General features: G+C 39.7%; 1 protein-coding gene across 8 annotated transcripts in view; it reads left to right on the top strand.

Annotated features, from left to right (window-relative positions):
• Positions 1-3,154, top strand: part of TOX3 (TOX high mobility group box family member 3) — a 77,789-nt gene extending 74,635 nt beyond the window's left edge. For 6 of the 8 annotated variants that reach the window (XM_051805873.1, XM_051805872.1, XM_051805877.1 and 3 more), the window contains exon 7: positions 1,272-3,153. In XM_051805873.1, the coding sequence (XP_051661833.1) occupies positions 1,272-2,009 (738 nt within the window). In that variant the 3' untranslated portion in view covers positions 2,010-3,153. Of the gene's footprint in view, positions 1-1,271 lie in introns of all 8 variants that reach the window. The other 2 variants (XM_051805871.1, XM_051805869.1) reach the window with 1 other exon arrangement.
• Positions 3,155-26,746: the final 23,592 nt, after the last annotated feature.

Raw genomic sequence — 26,746 nt, 5'->3', positions numbered from 1 at the left:
GCAGGTGAGGGGTAAAAAATGCGTGGTGGCTCTGAATTTGGAGAGTACTTACAAACAGACTGGCAGTGAGCCACATGGAGTATTTTAGTGGATCCTGAGTTAAAATAAAACTTGTGAAGAAAACAAAGCTCTGCTGTCTTATTTGAGAATTTACCTTTCTAGCTGGCAGCACTATCTGGGTTGTAGATCTGTTGCATCTGAATATTGTAAATGAAAAGATGCTTATAGACATCTAAAATACGGGTAAAAATTGCCAAGGTGGTTATTTCTCTAATAATATTTCATGAAGATCAATTACCAAAACATATTCAGTCACAAGAAAACAACAGAGGCTGATGATGTCTAACTCCTGAGATTATTTCTTTGAATGTACAACTGCAGAGCATTAGTAAATCATACAGAAAGTTGCTGTGTATTTTAGTTAATGAATAAAAATACAACAGCAGAAATTATACACACGTGTTTTTGAAAGCTGAAAGATTTCTTCTGCTTGTGTTAAGAAGCTGTGTTTTTCTCTTTCTTCTGGGACTTAGATAATATTCTAAAAGCATTTGCTATCACAATGCTAAGTTCAATGGCAATAGGAATTCTCAATATCTTTGAGGGACTTTATTTTCCCAGTCCTAAGTTCCCTTTTCAAAACCATCAGAAATATTTGCTCCCCAAAACCCTGGGACCTGGTCTGCCCAGTAACTTGTGGGAAGACTGCAGGTGGAAATACACCTAAAGTCCAGTATTTATCTCATCTCTAACTTAAAACATCCTTGCTGTAGCTTTTTCATTTGAGATGATTGCTTAGAGTAGGGATGCAGCACAATTTGTCACATTCTAAGGTAAATGTCTAAAACATGTCAGTTAAATTCTTGGTAGTTGTAAACTACCATGATAACTGGTGTGGGGGGTATGCTGCTGTCTCCCAAAGAATGGGTTTTGAGGGGTTTTTTTAAAACACCTAAATATAGAAAGTGTTGTGCCGTTTCTAAATTTCAGCAACAAAATGTATGGGCCATCTGTGACTTCCTGGTGTTGAAAGGGCACAAGTTAGTTTTTTGTCCAAGTAAGAACTGGAGGTACCATATAGGGAGACAGATAAAGAGGTGATGTAATGAATCGGTAGATCAGTGATCATTTTCAGACCGTATATTGATCTGTTCTGATAGAAAACAAAACATGATGAAGTCTCCCAGAGAAGCTGTCACTTTTATTTCCATGTAAACAGTAACAGTGGTTTTTTCTGTTGAAAAGACAATTATTTTCTTTTCCAAACACAGGCTGCTGCAGAATCTGCTGAGGCCCAGACAATTCGTTCTGTTCAGCAAACGCTGGCATCCACAAATTTGTCTTCCTCCCTTATTCTGAATACTTCTCTTTCTCAACACGCGACGGTATCGGTGTCTCCTCAAACTCTTCAACAACCCCTTCCTAGAGCAATTGCTCCAAAACCCTTGACCATGAGACTGCCAATGAACCAGATTGTAGCTTCTGTTACCGTTGCACCGAACATGCCAACAAACATTGCAGCTCCCCTGATGAGCTCTATGGGAACAAACATGGTGGCAACGCCGTCCTCATCTCAAGTCAGTCCCTCGATGCAAAGCCAGCAGCAACATTTACAGCAGCTCCAGCAGCAACAGATGCAGCACATGCAGCAGCAGCAACTACATCAGCATCAAATGCATCAGCAAATACAACAGCAAATGCAGCAGCAGCATTTTCAGCACCACATGCAGCAACATTTGCAGCAGCAGCAGCATCTTCAGCAGCAGATTAATCAACAGCAAATGCAACAGCAGCTGCAGCACATACAGCTTCAGCAAATGCAGCAGCAGCAAATGCAGCATATGCAACACCAGTCGCAGCCTTCTCCTCAGCAGCACTCTCCCGGAGCCTCGCAGATCACTTCTCCCATCCCGGCCATTGGGAGCCCTCAGCCAGCACCTCAGCAGCACCAGTCACAAATACAATCTCAGACACAGACTCAAGTATTATCGCAGGTCAGTATTTTCTGAAGAGAAATGGTCTTGCAACATGGCTTTGTGTTGATGGAGGGGGTAGGGGTAAACCATATTTGGCTGAAAACTGTAAATTGTTGATGGTAGTTATGCAGGGATGCATAACAGATCAAATGATCCTCTAAAGTGTCTATTAGATAGGCAATAAAGAACTACAATGTAGCTGTGTATCATCTTTTAGCTGACTATAAATCATTTTGTTTAAAAAAGAAAAGCTGTTTTTCATGTGATGCCTTTTTAATTTATTTAAGCTTTACCTACAATATGTGAATCAACTGGCCTAATAAATACCTGGACCTTATGACTGCAAAATGGCCTTTCAGAGTTATATGCTATAACCCTTGTTTCTCTAAAAGTGAATAATGCACTTCAAGGCAGTATGAACTCATGAAGCCCTTAAAGCACAGTTGTAACTACCTGTAAAATGATGATTGGATTTCATACAATCGTACTTGTATGACATGAGTTAGTTGATGGCATTTTTTGTCATGAAAAAATAGAGTAAATCACAGATTTTTGCCAAAGCTCTTAATTTTTTTCTCTTCTAAATGTCTTCAGAACAACAGATGCAAGTAAGTGGACTTAAATGTTTGACCCAACCTTTCACTTCATTTCTCCAAATACACCTGCCATAGTTTGTAAGAAAATATATATTGACATTTACCCTCTTATGTTAATTGAATTACAGAACAAATGTGAATATTATATTCTGTGTCGAAGTGATGAGTTTCAGATTTAATACACTGTATTTTTAAAAGGGAAATGCACTTAAATAAAACTGTTATTTCAGAAAGCTAAGACAAGAAATGCAAGAGTTATTAATACGCTGTAAAACCAGTAGAATATTTAAATGAAACTCCACAACCGAATAATCAATGTAAATATTTTCTTTAAAAGTTGTAAGTTTTCATATCATGTGTTGTAAAGTTTTCATAAATGAGGCTTTAATGTAAACACTGGTAACATGATTTATTAATTGCTACATTGCTTATTGTGTTTTTATGCTGTTTTATACTTTTTTATGAGTTATGATAGCAGCAATTAAGTTGTTTGTATTTTGCTTATCTAAAATAAATGCTTTTATCTTGCTATAGAATAAACACATTTCAGTAAAACTGATGAACCGTAAGTCTTTGATAGAAAAACCAGAAATATTTCCTTCTGCAAACATTTTCTTGGACCTTTTTTTAACTGCTTTGGGTTTTTATCAGACATGCTGAGTAAACAGGTACCGATCAGAGCAGAGCGAGCGATCGGCTCTTGTGTCCATCAGGATGCACCGATGAGGAGTCCCAGGCACCTTCTCTGGGGTATCTGCAACTTCAGGAGGAGGAAGCAGGTGGTAGAGTCACAGAGCAGTCATGGTGCCTTCCTTACATGGATCTGCAGGAGCAGGGCAGTGGACCTGTCTCTCAGCAATAGGGTTCAGAGATGCAAATCAGCACAAACTGTGGTTTTCTCTGAGAGTTTCAGATGTGAACACAGCTGCTGCTCTGGGCTTCCCTCTGTAAACCTCCAGCTCTTGACTCAGGCAGGTCCTGAGTTCTCTGACTTTTGTTTTCTCATAAAGTAGAACATGATGGAGGTGGGGATGGAGAGGGCAGGTGTTTTGTATGAAGGGCTTGGAGACAGTCACATCCAGTGTGTTATTAGTGCTGTTCGTATATTTTTGCTCTGGACAGAAAAGAGATTCTTTGTTTTCTTCTTTCCCTTCTTTGCCTGCAGTATGTGTGCTGTGAGTGCAGTCTGACCAGTATCCCCAGTTGTCTGGCATGATTAATTACAGCATCTGTCCTGTCAGAAGCTATAATGAAGAGGTCTTGATAAAAATTGCAAATTACCATTGGCAACAATCTTAAACTGCTTATGATAAAATGAAAATTAAAAACAGCAAGTGTCAAACCTGAGCAGAATCCTAATCCTGTTTGAGGTATGGCTACCATGCTCAGACCACAACCCAAAAATAATGGAATACAGATCCCCAAAAAGTTGCACCCAGACTTGAGGGAAGAGGTACTATACCATGTGAGTTTACTCATAAAGAATTCATCTTTCAATATTTCATTATCCTCAGGTACTCTGTTTATTATGTACAAATATTGAACAGCAAGAGATTCTAATTATAAATGTATAGATTTCTTGGAGCAGAAAAAAATCATGTATAAATTGAAGCTTTTCATAATAGGTGTTAGTTGACAGCTACCCATGCTCCTAATAGCCTTAGCATGATATCTAATAATGTCTGGGATGGAGGGTGTTTATTCCAAGAGCAGGGAAACCTGTCTGCATCAGAAATGGCACAACAGGGGCTGGTTGGGAGAGATTTTGTGTGTGTCAGTTTTAACCAATGTTACATAACAAAGGGAACCATTTTATAGTCATTTTTGAAACCTTTAGACAAATGTCTTCAGAAATAATTGCTAAACTGCATGTGACAGTAATTGTGTATTAGTTCTATAATTGTCATTTTGAAGACCTATGAAGTATCGTTGGAAAAATGTCACTAGTGATAAGAGTTAATTACAACTGAAGTCTGTTTTCAACTATTTGCAGCGAGAAGCAGGTGTTATTACACTCATTAAATGGTTTCATAAATCCTGGGTTTTATCACATTTGATTAAGAGCTGCTGAACTACTGATGTTCAATTCCAGGAAAAATAGTTTTAATTACTGCAGCTAAAAAAAATAAATATTAATAATCAAGCAGGCCTTTACATTTTAAATATCAAAATTCAAATCTTGAAAAACTGGAGCATCCCCCTGCTTGCTACAAAATTATATTTTACATTACCCACAATAGCATATTGCAGAACATCTTGTGTTTCAAACTGTTCAAGTTTGTGTTCATGTTCCCTAAGTCTAAGTGAATAACTGTGCTATCATAGGTCATAAATAAAACTGTTAGTTTAAATCGCTTGATATGCAACTTATACAGGAAAAATGCAATAATCCGTATGATTTCAGTGTCGTGCATGGTTTAAAGAATGTTTTCCTTCATAGCATTTACAAGCACTTAACTACTCCCTTCTTTTCCCAAGGTTTCAGATGCTTTATCACCCCGGTTAACCACATTCTACTTTCACATTAACCCAGGTTGACACATGATGAAAGAACATAAGGAGGTTTAATTTTTAGCTGACACAGGGTCATTAGTTTCTAACTTGGAGAAAAAAGCCTTTAAATACCTCTGTGCAACATAATCTCAATTTTATATTATCACCTGACCATTGTGGTTTGCAGGACAGATGGATTAAATATCTCAAGTTTAACCACAAGTCTTGCACTGACTCTTTTCAATGGGGATTCCTATTTGAATGGCTCCTTTTCCATTTCTCACTTCATGGAGTATTTTGCAGCACTGGACTGCATTCTAACCTTTCCCTCCCCCCTTTGTTTGGCTTTTGTTTTGCAACAGCTGTTATTATCGTTTTTGGTCAGCTGTGATTGCTGGAGGCAAAATAGGACCAGATGGTGTTTTGCTATGCATGAATGGCGAGTTAGAGGAGTTTAGATTGAATAGGCCAAGTTTGAATGGTGTCTATGCACCACCTGCCCTCTTCAGCAGCAGCACACACATCATAGGAGCATGATCTGTCTCAGACCTACTAGAATTGGATGGGAATGGAGAGCGCCTCGTTGGATTTTCTCCATATTTATTGATCTTCCATGCACTAACAGCATAATGCAGTACACAGTCAATTTGAGTTAATTGGATATGACACAGCATGTACATGTAATCTATCACCAGAGTCTCCTGGTACACTTTAGGTTTTGCTGCCACAAGAACATGCAGTATTAGCCTGCATTAATAGGCTAAGTGGATGGAAGTAAAACAGGATCATTGTAGGGTTTGATTTAACAAAATATACTGTAGGTTTAAAATTATACCCTTGAAACTGCCAGAGATGCAGTTAACTATGAACATTTCCGATTTGGTGGACTGGACCGAATATTTTGGCACAGAACAAAATATATGTAATTCCCATACATTTCTGCAAAGTTTGCCAGTGAAATTGAAATGAACATAGGGAGCAGCATAAATAGGGATGGGCTGGTGCTGTTCAGAAGAGTAGCAAAGAGCTGCTTTGGTATCCTAAAACTTGTAAAAAAGGTAGAATTTAAATGTTACATAAATGTAAGATCTGTTGTATGCCGCGTTAAGGTTGACTGAAAGACGTGGACTATAGAAGAGTTGTGCCTGGACATTACAGAATAAAATACATATGTTATGAATAATGAATAAAATATGTGGCAATAATATATAATACATAAATTACTTGAATTGTCACAGCAGTTGGATGTCTCAAAGCCTACTTAATATGTAACTGAGGGTTGCGCTCATGCTCTAAGTTGGCAGGAGCTGCTCACTCAGCGTCTTTGTCTGTGGTGTCAGGTAGCCGAGTGAGCTACTTTATTATGAAAATTGCATCCAACTGAAAAAATGCTAAATATTTTCAAGTGCCTGTGGGAAAAGCTAGGTTTGTATTAAAGGATTTGGTTCTTAAAGTCACCAAGAAGTTAATGCTTCTCAGGTGCATCGGAGGGAGAGAATTTTCGATTATAATACAAAAATCTTTCAAAAGTGAATGTATTGCTTTGAACAAGCTGCTCTGACACTTCAATAGGCTATGTTGGAGATTTATAATACATTCTGTTTACCTCAGTTGAAAGCCAGAAGTGGTATTTCAAATAGCGGGTTTTGTCCAAGTTTCTGCAGCATTAACATCTTCAGCCCACATACAAACCAAACTAGTGGAGAATTTTCTTGTAAGGTTTGAAATTAAATTTATTTGAATCTTCTAGGTAAAAAAAAATTGAACAGATAATTATACTTGATGTGGTGTAGTTCTATGGACACTTCCTACAGATATCTTTTTTTCCCTTTCCTCTCTGGGAATATCTTTATGATGCAGTTCCTTTGGTCTATTATTTTCTCCAAACTGGAGTTACTATTATTTTAGCTCTGCTGCTCTAATTGTAACAGAAAGGCTTTGATCCAGCAAATCACTTTAAATGAGTGGATAATTCATGTATATAAGTAGTAATTTCATTAAAGTGACTACTTATATGCTCCATTATACAGTTGCTCAAGTACTTTCATAGATCAGGGGTCTAATTGCAAAATATTGTATTTGTTTTCCAAACAGTTCCAAGTATTGATAATAAGAATAATCAGAACCTAAAAGTCATGCAGTCTATCTTACATTTTTGGCGCTTTCTTTTATTAAATTGTATTCTGAACAAGTCACAGGTTTCATTTTCAAGTACAGATATCTAACAGTGCTGGTTCAATGACTGTGAATCATCATAAATGTGTAAAGAATAAACCTGATGGTGAATTGTATTTGCAGTCATTTAAATGGGCTGCTTCTGTGCACAGGTCTGAAAACCTCTACCTGGATCAGCAGTCACAGCTCTTGACTGAGCAGATGCCTTAAGCAAATATTTGTATTTACAAAACAGAGAGGTAAATTCAGGCAAACAAAGCACCAGGATACCTGCTGGCAATATTTGTGAAGCCTAAAGGGTGTAGTTTATTGCAGGCTAGTTTATTTTAATGCTGTATCCCACAGTGTACTGATAACAAACGTATACATTGCATTAGTATGAAGTACATAAACAATGTACTTCCCTTGTGTTATGATTTTCTCACTGGTGGTTACAGATGGTTAATTTTGGAATTGGTTTTGATGTTCCACAAATCAGGAGAATTGGCTGTTATATTTAAAAAACACTAAGTAGCTGTACCATTTCTTACTTTCTTTCCTTTTTAATTTTGGAAGTGCAGAACATTGTGTCTGAAAATTAGAGCTCTCTTTGGAAAATTCTGCTCTATCGGCTGTTGATGAGGGGATTCTCACTTCTGCTCCAGTGTGTGTGTGTATGTATGAGTTTAAACTGATAGTGGTGAGCAGTCCATGTGTGCATTCCAGCCTCATGTGAAGGTGCCATGCCCTGTGTGCCCATAGCACAGGGTGCTGAGCATTTCGCTGTTGACTTTGTGGCACTGGACCAAACAGCTGTGTAGCTGCACTGTGCTATCAATCAAATCATATTCCCTGTTCCTCCCACCTTCTCACTTTTCCTGTTCTCCCTTTCCACGTTTCTCTCTGCTTTGCTAAGCACAGGAGCAACCAGGGCTCACTTGCCCCATGCCAGCTCTTGCACCCTGCTCCTGCCTTTCCACCTGTGGAAAGCTTGTCCTGAAGAGCTTCTCCTCTTTCAGACCCCCTTCATGTTCCTCCTGTTCCTGTGGATCACAAGGACATTAATAGATCGTGCACATACACGACACATATATGTTTTAATACAGAGATGTCCAGATGTGTGCACTTAATTGTATGTGGCAAATGTCTAAAATATACTCAAGTCTAAGGCAGGCATTTGAGGATTTTTGGGTTAACATACCTAGGTGCTTTGCAGCATGGAGTGCCAAAGGATTTGGTTACTGCTCAGCATGCCTTGGCACTGACAGAATATAGATGGAACTAGTAATAATTTTCATCCTTGTGTAAACAGACTTTCTACCTTATAGCATTGTGGCAGACAAATCTGTAAGTGTTTTGGTCATTTACAGCAGATAACGTATTATGGCAGATCTTGAACTCATGGTGAAATACATGTAATTCCAAGTGTCAGTTTAGATACTTGTGTCTGTATAAGGGCTGAGCAGTCTTTCTTTTTTCCTTCCTTTTTTCCTTTAACCCAATGCAAATGAATTCCTTATCCTTCACTTCAGAAAATGGACAGAGCTTGCTAGCAGACTTGGACAAATTAAACCTCTTTGAACAAAAATTATAATAAAAATGTAATATTCTCACATGCACTTCTGTTGATGTTTGCTAAATCTATACTTGGCTGTAAACTGAAGGTGGAGTTCTGATTATTTCTTTCCATTTTCAAAGCCGCTGATCAGCAAAAAAAGAGTTGATGCCTGTTTCTGCATCTCTGCCCGTTCAGCTGCACAGCAGGCAGCTCCCCACTGGGAATCGGTGCCAGTCCCAGCACTGCAGGGCACAGCGGGACATGGATTTGTGGCTGCAGAACAGGTTCCATGTTTATGTCATTTCACCTCACTTCAGTGTTAAAAGTCACTGCAAGATATAACTGATCATTCCAAAGGGAGCTGATCAACCCGTTGTGGATCACTGCATCTTCTGGCCAGCGGTTGTGTAACTGCAGCCACTCAGAGGGGCAGGAGATCACCCCTATGCCAGTAGGCCAAATTCTCTGCATAAGCCACACCACTGGACCTATTATAAATTAAAACCAACTTTGCAGTGTACTCAAGGCTAAATAAGAGGCCATGAAGCCAGTAGAATTTCAGGAGACTTTGGCCAGGGCTTAGCTGAAAATGGACACAGAAAATGCAGCCATTATGAGCAAGCTTGTAATTTTTTTCCAATGACGTAGGAATATTTCTTGCAGAAAGAGAATTCGAAGGAGAGGGAGGAACAGCAGTTTTCCTTCTGAATTGAGAAAATGAAAACTGTTGGGTGTGTGTTGCTATCACAGTGAAGTGTTTCTCTCCAGGCTCAATGTTTCAGAATGTAAACAGCTTCCACTGAAATCTGCAAAGTGCCTGTGCAGAACATCTGGGAAAATATTTGTGATTTAAATGCATTAAGGAAAATGATAATGTTATTTGACTTTGGTTAATCAATAACAGAGGAGAAATATAATGCTTTAGTTTGATTAACCTTCTGCCAACACAAAGTCAATGAAATCAGAAATACTTTGTTCTTTTTTTTTAAATGTGCATTAATCATAGTGGTGTTTCATTTCGGGGAATGTGGGGGTTTCTCCCTATCATTATCTGTATATTTTATCTGCAGTTTCTTGCTTTAGAACAATGTATTTGTCCACTGTAGACAAAATATGCACTTTGTTCAATTCCTTACTTGAGGTCAAATTCTCTTGAGGAGAACAAGTGTGGGTTGTGTAGCTGTCAAAAGAGGGTTTAATGCTTGACCCTAAGAAGCATTCAAAGCCCAGATCTCTCTTTTTTTATTGCTTTTCATTTTCATTGTTTGTACTTCATACTTAAGAAGGGGCCTCTGCAGCAGGGAAAGCTCCTGCTTTGGTATTCACAACTAGCAGCCTTCTACTGAAACACCTCAAAAGCTTTTCACAGCAAGAATTTGGAAACCACTGCTCTGTGTCAACTGCTGGTGCATAATCACACCCGCACACGGAGGGGCTGGGGCAGGATGTGGTGATACACGTGCTGGATGGAGCCCAGGGAGGATGGGATGGAGGTGGAGCCAGGGATTTGGGGCATATGCATAAATGTTCTGGCAATAAACAGAAAGTACAGGAGATCTGTAAGCTTGGATGCAATAAAGCAAGAGTGTGAATCCAAAAGGGTGAGTTACTGAATTAATGTAGTTTACAGGAAGGTGCAGACAATGCTCACTGGATGCTCACTGAAAAGTTGATGATATACTTTTTTATATCTGTGCTCCAACAGAAGCTGTCTTACATTGTCTACAGATGGTGTTTATATAGTGTACACAAACTCAGAATTAGAAATAGCCATAAAAAAGGCCGGAGATTTTGTGTAATTATGCACAATTACAATCGTGTAATTGGAAAGTGTAAGTATTATATTACATTTTATTTTATAGAACTACAGTGCCATTATACTTGTGAAAGCTGCTGCCAGAATGAGGTGCCTTATTTGTAAAAAATGCAAAATACTTGCAGTGTTCCTAACTGAGCAGGAGTTTTGGTTAACATACAAATGTGATAAAAGTGATTTCAAATCCTTTCCATCTGGGTTGGCAAGACTGTTGGCCTTATCTTTTTTATCTCAGGTAGTAACTCACAGTTCTCCAGGGCCATTCCAAGGGAACCAGGAGCACAAGAGGACCAAACAAACAGATGGACTGAGATACCAGAAACCTGAGCAGCAGAGGAAGGTCACCTCTTTGGAAAGTTACACAATCCTTGTGGGAGCCTGTCTGTGTGTGGCAGGGCCACGGCTCCCATGTAGGGTAATTTCAGGTGCTGCCAGGTGGGAGGTGGGCACTGCACAAGCCCTCATCCCTGCTGCTAAAGGCATGAAGCAGAACTAAAGAAAAGGAGATGACTAGATGATTGGTCATCTGCATGAATTGGGACAGACTACATATACTATGTATAATTTGCACCCTTAAGAAACCCTAACAAGGAGCTGCCCTACTCAGAACAGAGACTTCAAACAGGCGTTCATATGGGGAAGCATGGTTTTGATTAGACAGATCTCCAGTCAGCATCTGGGAGCCAAGGAAATGCAAGGGTACACGAGCACTTTGTATCAGAATCATCTGGTTCAGCAAACCAAAAGCATTTCACAGGGTACTGTCTCAATAGTGAACACAGGAAAATCAAAATTGATGAAGTCAAGAAGCCACACAATGAAGAAATAAATTAACTTTCAGGTTATTTGAGAGTATTGGAAAAAAAAAAAAAAAAACAAAACCAAAACCAGTGAAACAAAAAATCCCAACCCCAAAACAACAGAGACAAAGAACACTCTCAAAATTATAACTGTATGAGCATTCATGTGCAGCAAAAATTCCTCCAGAATTGTATTTGTTGCTCCTAATATTCAACTGGGAATAACATGACAGGCTTGCAGTGTCCCTGCAGAGCACAGTGCTCGTGCAGGCACTATCCAAGCCTTGTTCTTGAGGGCAAATGTTACTTTCAGTTTGTTACCAGTGGTTCAGTACTCTCATTTTTATGCAGACTCGAGGCCACATCATTAGTCTCTGATGCTTGTTCTCAACAGCAAGCCAGTGCCAGCCAGGCAATGTTGATGGTAAAGTGACTTTCAGGATCATCATAGAAAACCCCTGAGACATGAGGACCTTTGCTGTGAAATGGGGCTGTGGGCTCGTGAGGCCCTGCTGTGGATCAAGGGCATTTTGACTGTTGGCTGGGTCAGATGTGAGGAAATCAGAATTATGGATCCCTCATCCCTGGAAGCATTTCAAGGCCAGGTTGGATGGGGCTTTGACCAATGTGGTCTAGTGGAAGATGTCCCTGCCCATGGCAGGGGGGTTGGAACTAGATGGGATATCTTTTAAGGTCCCTTCCAACCCAAAACCATTCTATGATTCTATGATTCTTTTGCCTTCAAACACCTTCACTAGAGGATCCTGAGCTACAGCCAATACTAATTTACGGAAATAATTATTTTAATGCACATGCAGAAAATGTTACGTGTTCCCTGTAAGATTAAAAGCCTAGGGAGAAGATAGGGACGGGAGAGAGATGATTTCCATGTAATCCTGTATGTTTGATTATTTGATGTCTTTCTGTTCCTGATGCAAAGCTGTTTAAATTGCAGCATCTTGGGTCCAGAATAGAGTTACAAAATCCCTGCTGTTCTTGGGTTGGTAGGTACTGTAACATGGCACTGATCTACCTCGTAGGCCTCAGCCTCTGTACACCACTGAAAAATGATTGGTAACAAGGCACTAAGGAGAAAGGTGGGGCTGGGGTAATGGGTTAGAAATGCCTACAAAAAGACAGCAGTTCCAGGGGTTCACTGCCATCCTCCCTGTTCATGTGGTTTGGTGGGTGAGAACTGCAGCATTACTACATGGATGTTCAACTGGCTGATTTTGTGATGGATGTTGGGGCTGGGATTGGAATTGGGATTGGGTGTGAGCACGAGCCCCTGTGGGCTGGCCTGGTTGTATTTCAGCCCTTACTGTGCACTGCAAAAGCATGTCTTCAGGCCTGTTGACATTCAGGTGTTACTGATTCAGCACATGTTTAGATGTAAAAATTTGCTTAAATTTCATAAATTTTAATTACAAAAAAATTATAAACACCAATAAAAGCCCAGGTCAAATCAAACCATTCTAAGTGTCCCATAGGTATCAATGGCCTCTGTCAACCCTTGAACCTGGAGATAAGCTAATGGTACCTGTGGCCTGCCAAGAGACCATTTCTGATTGCCAGCATCCTGACACTTTACCTTGTTCCCCTTGGATTCAATGGCTCTTAAGCACATGCTCAGAGTTAAGCTCCTTATGAGGTATGTACCTGAGTATGAAACTTAATTAGGATTTAAGAACAGTAGAAGAGCCTGTAACTACTCATAATCCATCTCTTCTTTCTCCAGACCTTGAAAATAGAAATAATGAGAATTCCCAAATGATTGATGTTTTATATTAGCTTTTGGTTCTGTTAAGGATTTCACTCTATAAAAGCGAAGTGAGAAGAAAAGTTTGTTACAGAGGTTTTTGTTAAAACTGAAGCAGCAGGTTTAATAGGTGACTTCATGAAAAGCTGAACCAGGTCACTATTTTTCTTGGAGATTAATTAATGTCTGGGTTGTTTAAATGCTGATAACTGCGCCTGTTTCTTTAAAACATCCTCCTGGGTTTCCTGTGTGGAAAAGCAGAGGGTGAGCTGCTGGTCGTCTGCAGCTCAAGGTAAATGTTGCTGCTACTGAGATTTGCTGGTCAGGTACTGTAAGAAACTGAGTCCTTGGAATAGAGTAGACAGATGATTCCTCTGTAAATTAAACAGCACTTGAATAAAGACTCATTAACCCATTACAGTATCATATATAGAATTTCCAGCCTATACTTTTAGTGTAGCACCACTGGGATTTTAGCCACCACCTCTTGAAATCCATTGTAAAGCTCACAGTAGCTGTGGTGCTACTGGACCAAATTGACAGAGCAGCTTTGGTACTTTTATAACGTAAAAGAATTATTATAGCTCAGAGCTGTGCTTATATGCTTGCTGGCAGAGAGGTGAAGGCCGTTTGACTCAGAGCCCAACACAGTCCTGTTTGGCTTTGCAGCCCCATGGGACTGATTGTGAGCAATGCTGAGGTTGGGAAAAATTTGGGAATGAAAAAATTTGATGTTGAAAGAGTTGATACTGTTTCCCCTTATAGTATGATCTGAGTCATGTATTTGTGAGTGCAGTGTCTTGATTTCCACTCGTAGCCAAGTAAGCAGGTAGTAATTACAAAAAAAAAGTGCTGCCTCCACTATCCCACTATTTGGTGGCAAAGCAAAATCAGTATTGCTGGGGTTTCTGCCTTTACATAAGAGTGGGATTAGATTCTCTTCCCTACTCCTGTCCCACTTTTGGTATATATACAGCTTTTTTAAGCAATACAGACTTGCTTTAAAAAAACCAACCCAGCAGCATAGACCAAAACCAACTGTGTTCACTGAAGCGTTTTGTACATCATAGCTGCTACTTACCATTCTTATTCATCTGGCGTTTGCAGAGAAAGCCTGTCTTGATATCTTGAAGGCACTTTTAATGAGTACACATCATGAATTTTCCAACTGCTTTTAGATTGAAAATGATTTCCTTTCTATTTGTCACAGAATCATGTTATTTTACATTTTAAAAGGTTCTTGCACACCTCCCCGGCACCTGGATTGTAAGTGATTATTGGCTATTGTAGTTTGAAAATGAAAGTTTGTAGAATTTAGTTCAATCCTGTTCAACTAAATAAAAAGTTAACTTCTGCTTTAAATAAATAAATAAATAAATAAAACTGCCACATAGCTACTGCACTCTACAAAGCAGCTAAATACCTCCTTTGACATATTCATGCAAAAGATTAAATCCTGCACTCTTTTTCTGTTCAGCACCTGTACCAGCCATCCCATCGCTCCTGCAGAATAGATATTCAACCTGTTGGACTCCTCCTGACAGGATGATAAAAGTTTATGAAGGTTCAAAAGGTGGACTGGTCAAAGTCATCAAAGAAAATCCATTCAGGTTTCTTCAACAAAAAGATACCATTTCTGGTTTGGGAAACCCCCTTCATAAAATCTGTGGGAGACTGGAAGGCAATCTGGGAAAACACCTTGTTGTGGATGTCTTGTGCTTACCTTCATATCAGAGCAGCTGGAGAATGGGCTGGGTAAACCTTCACAACCTCTATATTTTAATTGTTGTGTTAAAAGGACTAATTTTAAGACCACTGCAAAGGTTACTCTGACTTTGGGAAGTTTCAGAATGAAGAAAGGAAAGCTGGGTTTCATGAACGAACTCTATAGGCAAAATCCATGACAATGGGAGCTGAAGTGGGAAAATTTACTACATCAAGTTAAGGTAATGTCTTCCAAGTCTTAAGCTTAATTGCCAAGCACTGAGCAGTAACTACTGATTTTCTTTCTTTATCAAACTGTAGGTACATTAGCAGTATATTACTAAAGTTGAGTACACTCAGCATTGACCAGTCCCTGCTCTGCAGAACTGGCCAAGTAACTCAGTTACAATGGGAACAGATGGAGGCTTCTGCCTGTAAGACCATGGCTCCTATTTGATCACCATTAGGTGACTTTACTGACTTCACAGTTTGGTATGAGAAAATAATGCATATCTTGGTCATAGCCTTGTAAAACTTCATTTAAAAATATTGGAGTGAAGAGAAATAATGAACTGTCTCTACCCACATTAAATAGATAATTAAGAATATGAATACTAGGAAGGCCAATCTAAAGAGTTACTGATTGATTTGCTGCAAGTTGCTGTGAATTAGGTCTGCATGGAAGAAAACAGGATTACAATTTAAAGATTGTAATTCAATCTTAGAAATTTGTACCATTTCCCATTCTCATTACATTTGCAGGAATTAAGCACTTCTGTCACACAATTTAGCATTTACTAGGATAAAAGGGATTTATTGTTTCTGTTGTTACTTACTTTGACGATCATACAGTCAATGCCAGAGAGCAGCCAAAACCATTGTTATTTTTAATGTAGGCCGGTGACATGCTTTACTGTCTGGGCAGACCTGGCACAGAGTGGGAAGGACTGTGTCCCATGGATGGCCTGAAATGAAAATTTTGCCTTCATGGTTTAAGAAACTTCAGCCATAAATCTGCTGGCAAGCAGCATGCTTCCCACCATGACCCCTGGAGAGCGAACATCCTTCCGGCATCGCAGGGGCAGCATAGTTAAAGGGTGCTGTTTCTCTATGGTGTGGTTGCCTGCGCTTTGAGCACTTTTCAAGTGTTCCCACTCTGAATCCAGTGGGTCTGGTTTGTGGTCAGACTATTAATAGTGGCCTTTGAGTGGATTCCTTGAAATGGGAGGCTCGGCAGACTCCTGGCAGTTCTCCGGGCTTAAGCAATTTAATGCTGGTGCTCAGTGAGTAGGATCTGGCATGCAGTCTGCTCAGTGTTCATATTTAAGGACAAATTTGCAGACAGAGAGCAGAAAAATTACTTGATTTTTAGGTAGCTATGACACATGACTGTTCAGTTTTTGTGTGAGGTCTTTACAGAGAGATCTCAGTCTTGTTTTCTAAAACTCACCAGCAGAGAATATGATGGCAGTTCTTATTAGGAAACAAACACAGCTCTATTTATGCAGAAAAGTGTTCTGTTTGTTAATGATCTTATGTAGGTAATAGCTAGAAGTAGTGATGGTAATTCATTACTTGGAACACATTTACCCAAAATACTTGTATTTATTTTTAGAGAAGATGACATATACTGACTTGTTCAATACAGATATAAAGAAATATCTCTTGTGTTTTACAGAACAACTGTCTTTATCCTCTCTTTTCCTTTGTCCCCTGAGCTTTAGAGTATGACTATTTAATTAAAAAGATTGAATGAGAGACCAAGTTTAATTTTTTCTAAACAATAAACTCCAACATATTCAACAATGTCTCATGCCTTCCTGGCACTTTGACGTACGCCTGCAGCAGAGTCTATTGAATTTGGTATGTGACTAAAATCTAACAAAGAACACTGTCTACTGAACTTTAAATCTGCTTGGTTAAATCATTCAATGTGCTGTACAAGTTGTACAGCTGAAACTGAAAATAAGCAGAACCCTTACAAAACACAGCCAAGAAGCAGCTTAGCTAAAATTTTCAAGATACGACTTAGGAGCTTTGGAGTATTTTTTTTACAGTAAAAAAAAACCACTGAAAAGGTGGGTTCATATGAATTAATCTTATTTTTTCTCTTTTTACTTACTACTACTCTATTAGTACTTAAATTAAAACTGTGAGAAATGTGTTTGGTGGGATTCTTACAACCAATTGCCACAATGATTGTTATTTGGGTAAATACGTTATTGCAGTAAGAACTCTGTCTGACTGGGCTGCAGAATTGGCTTAGCATTGACAACCATACAGTTAGACAATAAATCCTTCTTCTGCAGGATGTAAAAAAAAGCCCTCTGAAAAATAGAAGTGCTTTTTTGCATCTCCAGTACATCTGTTTGTCAGACAGTACTCTGCAGGGGAGACACTTCCATCTATTGGCACACTGTAAATAATAAATAAAAATAACAATAAGGCAGTACATTATCACATTTAAATAACAAATAAACAAAATAGAAGGCAACGCTCACTGGCCATGGAGAGATCTATAAAGACTACATTTCATGCTAGATAGGTTGTAGAGAAATGAGCAAAACAAGATGAGAATACCCTCAAAATCTGGTGAAATACTGTTTGTTATAAATCCTAGGCTAAGGATTCAGCTTTGGTCAAATTCTGTTGAAAGCAGTGATTGGAAATAAAAAGTGGGGATATTTATGAGCTGTTTAATACAATAATCTGAAGCCATGTTAAATTTAAATGACCTGTTCCACATGGAGATTGCACCCTGAATTATATCAGGGCAGTTATAATGAAAATAGCAGGTGTCCTATTGCTTTTTGGTCAATTACCGTACTTAATGAATGAAGCATTTTTTTTATTACAGTTTAATTACCCAAGATTGTTCAGCTCACTTGCAACATCTGTTTTTTTGCAAGGGCCTACATTTTAAACCCATTTTTTTAAAAAAGTAGGTCATCTAGAGCTCAAAGAGCTTGATCCAGGACTGTGCATATGAACTTTTGTGGGAGATGAGCCCCAGTGTCAGGGACTGCATCCTCTTGCATTTCAGACTGGAGCCATTGCATCCATGTCTTCTCACCTTCTCACTTTTTGCTGGAGCTGTGTGTCTCAGTACCGTGTTTCTCAGCACCAATAACCATGACCATCAGCAGCAGAACAGTGGGATTAATATAAATACAGCCTGTGGTTTCAGGCTGTGACCTGCACATGTGTGAAGTCAGTTGCCTTAACCACTGAAGAAAGAGTTCCTCTTATACACTTTCCCTGGATGCCTGTCCTGACTGCTCCTTCTGTTGCTGTACCCCAGCCAAAATGCTCAAGTGGTACTATTTGCCTGGACACTCCCAGCCTGGTGGGATCTAGCCCAAACAGAAGGGACCCAGCTCTTACAAATGGGATGTCTGGATACCACAGGAGTGCTTCACTGCACTGTGTAGCCTTGGCATATTCATTGCAAAATATCCTTATGGCTCACTGGACAGTAAATACCTGTGGTACTGAGATGCACTCCTGCTAGAAGACATCAACTCAACAAATGAATTATTGAGTAAAACTCTATGGTCAGACTAAGTAATCACAGTGATCCCTTCTGGCTTTAAAATCTATTATCTAAATTCTCATTTACCCTAAGGCCGTTTTACCCCCCTCTAGCAATATAAATGGACCTTAAGGATTGAATATTTATATTCCCTTTGAGGTATCTTTATGTTGCCAGAGATGCCTCGGTAACCTTTGTGTGAATGAGAATGAGGAGCTCCAAGTCCCTCAATTGCCATGTTGAAGGTTGGCTCAGGGGCTGGGGTTTTGCTCATTTCTGTGGTTTTCCTTGTCAGATCAATACATGTAGACTGTTTGGGAGTCTTTGACTTAATATTTTATTAACATTGATTCATGTAACTTTGTTTATGCCTTTTGTGCTGGGGATTGACTAAATAATGACATAACCGATTGACCCACCTGCCTTTGGCACAGTGCTCATATCAAGATGTGTGTGTTTCCCAGATGTGCTGTGAAATCATACCAACCTGTGGAGAAGTGAAAAGAAACCAAAGAGTAAATCTAAAATGGTCTGGGCTATAAGCTTTGAAACGAGTCCTAACGGCCTCAGCTTTCTCTGATTGTTGGTGAATCCCAGCTGGCGCGAATCTGGGGGGCACCAGGAGCCCAGTGTGGGAGTAGAATAGCTTGATCTGAGGGCTACCTATTAGTTTTATTGTGGCTGTACCTCCAAATTTGGGTTTCCTGCATTAAAAGCTGGAGTAGAATGGTCCTGATGTGCAACACTCTAGTGTGTACACACTCTAGTAGCAACTTCATCTTTCTTGTTGTCTAAACATGATCTAATAATAAACAAAAAATCATGGTGGGCGCTTGGATGAGATTAACATCTGCTCACTAATCTGTTTCTAAACTGCATAGTGGCTCTTCCACATCAGCTCTTCACTTGGATGAAAAGATAGCAAAAAATAAAGAGAGGGAAAAAAAGTCAAAAGAGAAATTCAAATGCTTCAGATTCCTGCTGGATAAACGCTGGCATTTGGTGGTTCCTGGAGCGCAGCACTGTACAGAGCCCTTCACACAGCTAACGTTGGCCCAAATGCCTGCCACAGAGAGGGCTCTTTTTGTTTCACTGGGCATTGAATGCAGCAATACAAGCCATGACACATGGTAGGAGAAAAGCAGACACCCGAGGACAGATTCCTCTATTGCATAATTCCACAGCTGAGCAATATGCCAGGGAATGCAGAATTATGACCAAGACTTTTCCAGCTTTCCTTCGCTTTGTCTTATGGCCCAGTTGAAAATTGTGACAGCTGGAAGTGAGGAAAGAAATGGAGCTTTATTGCTTTCCAGAGGAGTCAGATGGCCTTCAGCAACTACTGTAAGAAGTGGTCCTCTTTAATGAATCTGCTGCAAATCTGTGGACTTGGTCTGTACATCTATTGCGATTGTTTTTCTAGTCCCAAAGTGCTCCTGGGCATCTCCCAATGGTAAATGCCTCCAAGATATTCCCTCTTGCAAATTCACAAGTACAGCTACTTCTGTAAGTGTCCAAGCCATTGCTATGCCTCCTCTGGGCAAGGAATAGCAAAGTGAGACAAGCTGAGCTTAAAACTGAAAAAAATATGCCCTTCATTTTCAACCCCAAAGTAGCCAGCAGGGAATAACTCCTGCTGCTGTTGGTCTTGGCTTTTTTTTTTTTTTTTTTTTAATTTTTATTTTGAAATATGGGAACTGTCAGTAGGTCTGTCCTAGGGTATATCCCCCTATACTCTCACTACCTACACCTGGTGGCAGGTGGTTGCAGCGTGGTCTGCCCATCCCAGTTTGGAGAGAGGTGTGGGGTCAAAGTAGGGTGCAGGGCTCAGCAGACCGGGAATATTGATCCTGGCAGCACCCAGCCCTGTTGCACAAGTGCTTTAATGAGGCAACAGTATCCCTAGAGTTTATTGCTTGGATTACACCATGTCACCTTCTGTCACACTGCGTGAAGCCCTAAGCTGGGCCGACATGGTGTAACTCAGGGGACCTCGATGTGGAATGACATTACATGATGCAGTGTGTGAGAAAAGCAGGGTTTTCCACATCCAGTACTCGCTCCCCATTTCTGCAGTGGCTGTGCAGTTCAGCTTTCAGCAGGTGGTCAGCAGGATAGGTGTTTGGAAGAACTGGGGTATTTTCATTAAGCAATTTCAAATCTCATTAGCAAATTTTCATAAAGTGATAATGCAGTGGCAATATTAGCCTTATTAATCCAATATGAAAGTCATTCTCATGATAGGGAAAAGTGATAATAAAAGCCTTTCATTTTATACAGTCTACCAGCATGTGCATCTGTATGCTCTTAATGAAACGGTGCAGAATTTTAATCTCCCAGAATCAGTTCAAAGCTTTGGAATACAGTGAATTAATACCAGTGGAAAGTTTTAAAGTTCATTTTACTTTCATAACAACTGCCATCTCTTACCAAAATCAAGACATTTTTGGCTTAAAAAATGCCATAAAACTAAACAAAACCCCAAAAACTTTTCATTTGAGCCTGACAAGCAGAAGGGATTTGTGTTGTTGTACAATACCAGATAAAAGCATCATCTAAACTGTGTTTCAGTTGCCAGGACGACTAACCACTGCCACACACTCAGCTCTGCAGACTGCAAGGGAAATCAAATGGCATGGAATGGATCAGCTCAACCACTAGCCTCAGTGGCAAAATAAAATAGTAGGGCCATGGTGATTTCTGGATGATACTCATGTGGACCAAGTCCACATGATGGCCAATACCTGATGTGAAGAGAAAAAAATAAGGCCACTGCCTATTTCTAATTTAATCTTCAGATGTTAAGGCTTTTTTTAAGGAGCTCTTGCTCATGCTATGAAATCTGTTTTGTAGATTAAACCATCTAAAGCCCATCTGAAATCAGAAACCATGTCTCGCTGTGTGACTGATTGCAGGGGCAGAGGGAATAGGTGCAGGGAGGCACTTGCCCTTCTCCTATCTCCCAGCTGGTCCCATCCTGGTGGGTCACAGAGAGTTGCACCAGCCCTATCAGCAAATAGGTGAACCCCCTCTGCCACAGCGTGCTTGTCCCCAGTACAGATGTCATGCCATAAACCCGGGATCCCATACAGGCAGACCCTTTGAGGACAGTAAAGAAACTTTATTTAATTCCAGGCTCAGTCCTTGTCGTCTCCATGCAGAGAGGATCAGCTGGTGTCAAGGCACAGTGCTGGGTCTGAGGTGGGGTCAGTAATTAATTCCAGCAGTGGATACTGCTACAGACGGGGGCTAGTTTATGCACAGCGAATTTAATTAGCTCCTGGTTTCTATTTACTATTTCATCAATTAGCATGAGCACATAGTGGTTTGTAAAACGATCAATAGGGTGGGGTTTTAATTACTTAGAGAACATTATTTACATTATTTATCCCGTGGTCAATCAGGTGGCTTATGTTTATAAAAGGGGCTTGGAAGCTACGGGGCTGCTGCAGCTCTGGTGAGACTGGTTAACCACTCATTCTGTAAGGAATGCTGCTCACGTGAGTAAGTGCTCTGCAGTTTTGTCAAGAGATGTAGATAAGTGCTGTCTAGAAGTAATCAGTTTCTTTAGTTTCATACTGCATAAAGACTTTCTAACTTTAAAGACTCTTTTCATGAATGGGAAAATATGAAATCAATTCCATTTATCTGAATGAATCTTTCAGCAAGCTCAGGGTTTAGCGTGGGGGCACTGCAGGCAAAATGTAACAAATGCAGCAGCATAAAAATGATTAAAGCATGATGAGCAAGGTTATAGAGATAAAAATAAGTGAAAGAGTTGGAAAAGTAAAAACAAGAAATCTGTGAGATACTAAAGGGTTTGCCTGTTTTTCATGTTTACTTTTTCAGTGTTCATAATTTTTTGGTCCATCATCAATCACTGTCAATTTGAAAAAGTGCTATACTTAGGGTCATTTATTCAGGGCTATTGGAGGCTAAAATTATGCAGTTTCAGTCAAATATACATGAATAAAGACTGTCATTTCTGATTAATGACATGTGACTTCAGTGTCTTACAGAATCATCTTGCCATCCAAGCTTTACAAAAAGGTTATTATGTAAGGCCTCTTCCATAATATATCTACTTTTCCTCTAAGAACACTGCAGAAGCCATTTTGCTCACATTAAAATCAGTACTGATATCCTTTATGCCAGTGGTAACTGCTCCACAGATTTGGAGCTTGCCAGAATAAGTAAATTTTGCACTGCTAAGGATGATTACCAAGCTTGTGGGTTTTGGTGCTGTTTCAGAGTTTGCTTTTTATTTTAACTTTAAGAGAAAGCCTAGTCTTTTATTGGAAAAAAATATCTGTAGAAAACAATAATCTTATGCAATGGTTCAAAAAAACACCACATATGGCATTTCAGCATTAATTACTGTTTTTCATGATTCCCCATTTCCCTTATCTCCCGGTGAATAATGCAACCCTTGTGTGCAGTTGCTCTGAGGAAGGAGAATGGGTGAGAGTTTAGAAACTTAAGGGAAATGCCAAAAAATGAGAGAAAAGGGGAAAGGATGGGAGAGGCACCCATGCCAGGGGCTGCAAGAACTTCCCCACAGCCAGTCTGTGCCTGTTAGTGCTCACAGGGAAGATCTCACGGCTGCCTCTGAAGCAGCGCGGGGAGGCACAGACCGCGTTCTGCCATATGTTCTGTTACAGCCTCTCAGCTACTTCTCACTCCTGTAAGTGGACTCCTATAGCAACCATCACACAGGCTGGCTCCTCTCAGAGCTGTTTTTTCACTCCAGGACAAATCATCCCTTTTGCAGTATAGCTCTGCTTTGAGGGAAAAGAGAGGGAATTTTTCTGGTGTTTTGCCTCCCATTGCTTGTAGCAGGGGCAGAGTTTAATGTCATGCCAGAGGCCTTGGAGTCTCTAGGTACCCAGAGAAGATGATGCAGGAAAACCTATATGCTGCCATGTTGCTGTGAGGGCCCCTCTCTTCTACTCTTCGTGGTACCAACAGAAACATTGATGGTTGCAGCTCTCCAAATTCCCATTTCTGTAGCAGGTGTGATAGTGGTAGGGCTGCAGCTGTATTTATCAACCATCATAACCTTTTATTCCTGGTACTTTTGCTGATAAAAAGTACTTCTCCATCAAAATATTTAAAGGTTTTCTCTGAAGTCTGGTTCTCACATAGGAACCTGGAATTTTTTTTCCTCTCTCCTGAGTGCCATTAGCAAGGCATACTTCTTCACTTGGGTAGCCATAAAACAGAGAGAAGCGTGATAAGGATGAGTACCAGAGTAACTGGGGGTCCTACTGAGAACCCAGTTGCCCATAGCAGGCAGTTATGAGCAGGCAGTTATGCAGCTCACACCCCTTAAAATCATCTTTTACTTCCCCTGATTAGAAAAAAACATGCAGTGAGCAAATGTACCTGCCAAATATTCTTCCCTGGCCCTTCTTCTCTCTGTATACCTACATGTGTGACCTGATGCCAACAAATTAGATGATCTCACCTGCTATGTATTTGGGCTTGCATTTTCTAGGAGGAAAATTTTTCTGGTCTTGTCTTAAGCCTTTGTAGCAAAGCTCAGCTTTGCTGGTAGGAGGCAGGTTGTGCAGGAGGCTCCCGGGTCTGTTGCTGCCACAAGCCTCAGACTCCACATTGCTACTACTGTTTGCTAACTGTGGTGAGCCCTGTGGTACTGCTCTGTGTGTCTCTGCACACAGTAATAAAAAGTGACTTGGGATAATCCAGTAGAAAGGCCTAACAGCCAGGTAAATCGATATTTATCATATCATGTCAGAACAGAGCTATTGGTCCAGACTCTTCCCTTGAAACCTCCTAGTTTTACTGCTTATTGCTTTTTACTATGGCTTATAAAACTAGAATCTGTAATTCATATGAATTCCATACAATGAGTGAGAGGAATGACAATATTAGGTATAAAAACTATGAGGACAATTATTTTTAAACAAATTAATTATTTCTCTAGTGCGTAATTTTTTATATTTCTCAAAAATATTAAGGAAGAATTTTGTGTTGCTGTGTAGGTGCACAACATGTTACACTTCTACCTTTCTATTTTGTTTGTTCCATTTACTTTAGCTTTCTTTGAAATGTCCATTGACCTAAATGGAAACACATTTTTCAGAATAATCATTGAGATAGACAGAATTCTACTTGGGAAGTGTATTTCCAGCCCCATGAGGTGCCAGTGTTGGTGAATCTGCCATGAGCTGAATACTGCTCCACGGGAAGTGAGAGATTCCTGGCCCATGACAAGACAACTTTGGTGTGGGATGAGTCCAGGAGGCTCTGGTAGCAATCGCTTAGTTCCTCTTTTGTTTCTAGATGCTTATTTTGTAAAAGTCTTCTTTTGTTTTGCTTTCTGCAATGTTTGAGTAGTTGCTGAGGTGCCATTCTTCAATTCCCCCTCCCAAGCAATTGAAAGTTCAAGTATTGTCTCTGCATGCTGCAAATTTTGATTGTTCCCCAAACAGTCAGACTGGGTTCAAAGGAAACTTGCCTAAAATGAACCACTACTTGTCTAAAAGAAAAAATGTTATTTTGTTCCATTTCTTATGTATTTATCGTTTACAGTGTTGTCAGTAGAGAAAGACCCATGTGTTTGGGTAGTAGTGTTACATACTGTTTAGTGGTTAAGAGCTACAGACATATTAAATGAGCTAATTAATGATCTCTCACCTTCTGCTAAGTGATGTGTTATGCCAATGTGACTACCCAGGTCCTGAGTGGCTGCAGAACATCACATCACAAAGTGTTTTTCTGCTGGGACATAGTAATGTCTCCAGGGGTGGGCATGTGTTTTGAGGTAGTTAATACACAGTGTACCTCTGAAGACTTTGGATGCTGTCACCACTTAAATTTGACTGTGTTTCTTGTGAATTAGCCTACATGATGTACACAGAATCAAAATTTGTTAATATATGTGTATGTGTGTTAAGGTCAGTGAAATATGCATGCACAAACACACACTTGTAACGTCTGTTATATGTGTTAGGGTTAAATTAACAGAAGTATTAATAGATAAATTTACCTATTGCAAAAAAAGGTAGTGCTCAAAATGTGAAGGTCTTGCTAGGAAAGTAAAGTACATTAAGGCAGATAAGGTCAAGAAATAAAAACAAGATCACAAGCGAAAGGAAAAAGATTTTGAGTGATCAATAGGCAACAACAGTAAGAATAGTAAGAGGAATGTGCAAAACTACCTATTTGCACTGCATAGTGTAACATTTTCCTATTTTATGCTGTTTTTACTCTGCAAATCAAATGGTATCCAGAATCATGGCATGATATAGTTGATTCAACTCTCATCCATTTTGTTTAAAGGCTACAACACAGGGCATCTGTAACATAGGACTGTACATATTTCTTGTGGTTCTGATACTATTAAAGCTACTTAAGTGTCATGACGTGTTTATTTATGAGATCATCAAAGCCACTTAATAACTTTCTCCTGGTTACTTGTTTACATCTGTGTAATACAGAGCCAGATTGTGCAGCCCACAACCACGTCGGTGAGCACTTACTCATGCAAGTTGTGCCACTGACATAAGGGTTTCACAATCTGGCCCATAATGTATCAAAGTACACGAGGCCAAGATCTTATCACTTGCAATCATGTAAATCTGGCTTTAATCCATTTAAGCTCCAAGTTAGGTACCTAGATATAAATCAGTGAAATTTCGTTGGCTTTCAGTATTTGACTCAGTGGAGCTGCTCTGATTTACGCTGAGAAGATCAGGCCCATTAGATTTGCAATTTAGAAATGCATTTGCTCCACTGCATGTATAAACGTTACCAGAGCTGAAATTAACATCACCACAAAGAAAGATTATTTTCAACACCGGCTATTTAAAATATCTCTTTGCACAATATAAGCAAAGAGAATTATGTCGGAGTTAGAAGCAAGAAGGTTTAAGAGTCGCATATGTCTTAACCTTTACACTGGCTATGAGTACATCAGTTCCTACAAGATGAACTGCATTATAAAGTAAATAGATCTGCTTTAAAGAAAGGTCAGGACACATGTTCTGCTAAAATCTAATTTCAGTCTATTGCCCTATAACCTACTGCTCTCTGGAATACAACAGATATAATAGTAAAGAGCCTGCATTTAATTATCTGTGATATAAAGCCTCCTTATCCTCCTGAGAATATTCACAGGGATAATAGAAGGTATTCTCAAAATTCTGTATTTACTTCTGTATAGTGAGTGCATTCTGTCTTAACTGTCTTTGTTGCTTTCTGGAAATGTTACTTTAGCACCTCTTATACCTTTAATCCAATGTTATATTACTTTTATGTCCTGAAAGACTAGATTGTTTTGCAGACCCAAGCAAACCATATTGCAGTGCCGTTAGCTAGTTATAGGTTCCTGCA

The sequence above is a fragment of the Manacus candei genome, unplaced genomic scaffold (assembly GCF_025592945.1).
Source record: "Manacus candei isolate 608988 ecotype Guabito, Panama unplaced genomic scaffold, ASM2559294v1 h1tg000065l, whole genome shotgun sequence".
NCBI lineage: Eukaryota > Metazoa > Chordata > Aves > Passeriformes > Pipridae > Manacus > Manacus candei.
Note: the sequence above shows the minus strand (reverse complement) of the source record. Positions and strands in the feature narration are given on the sequence as shown.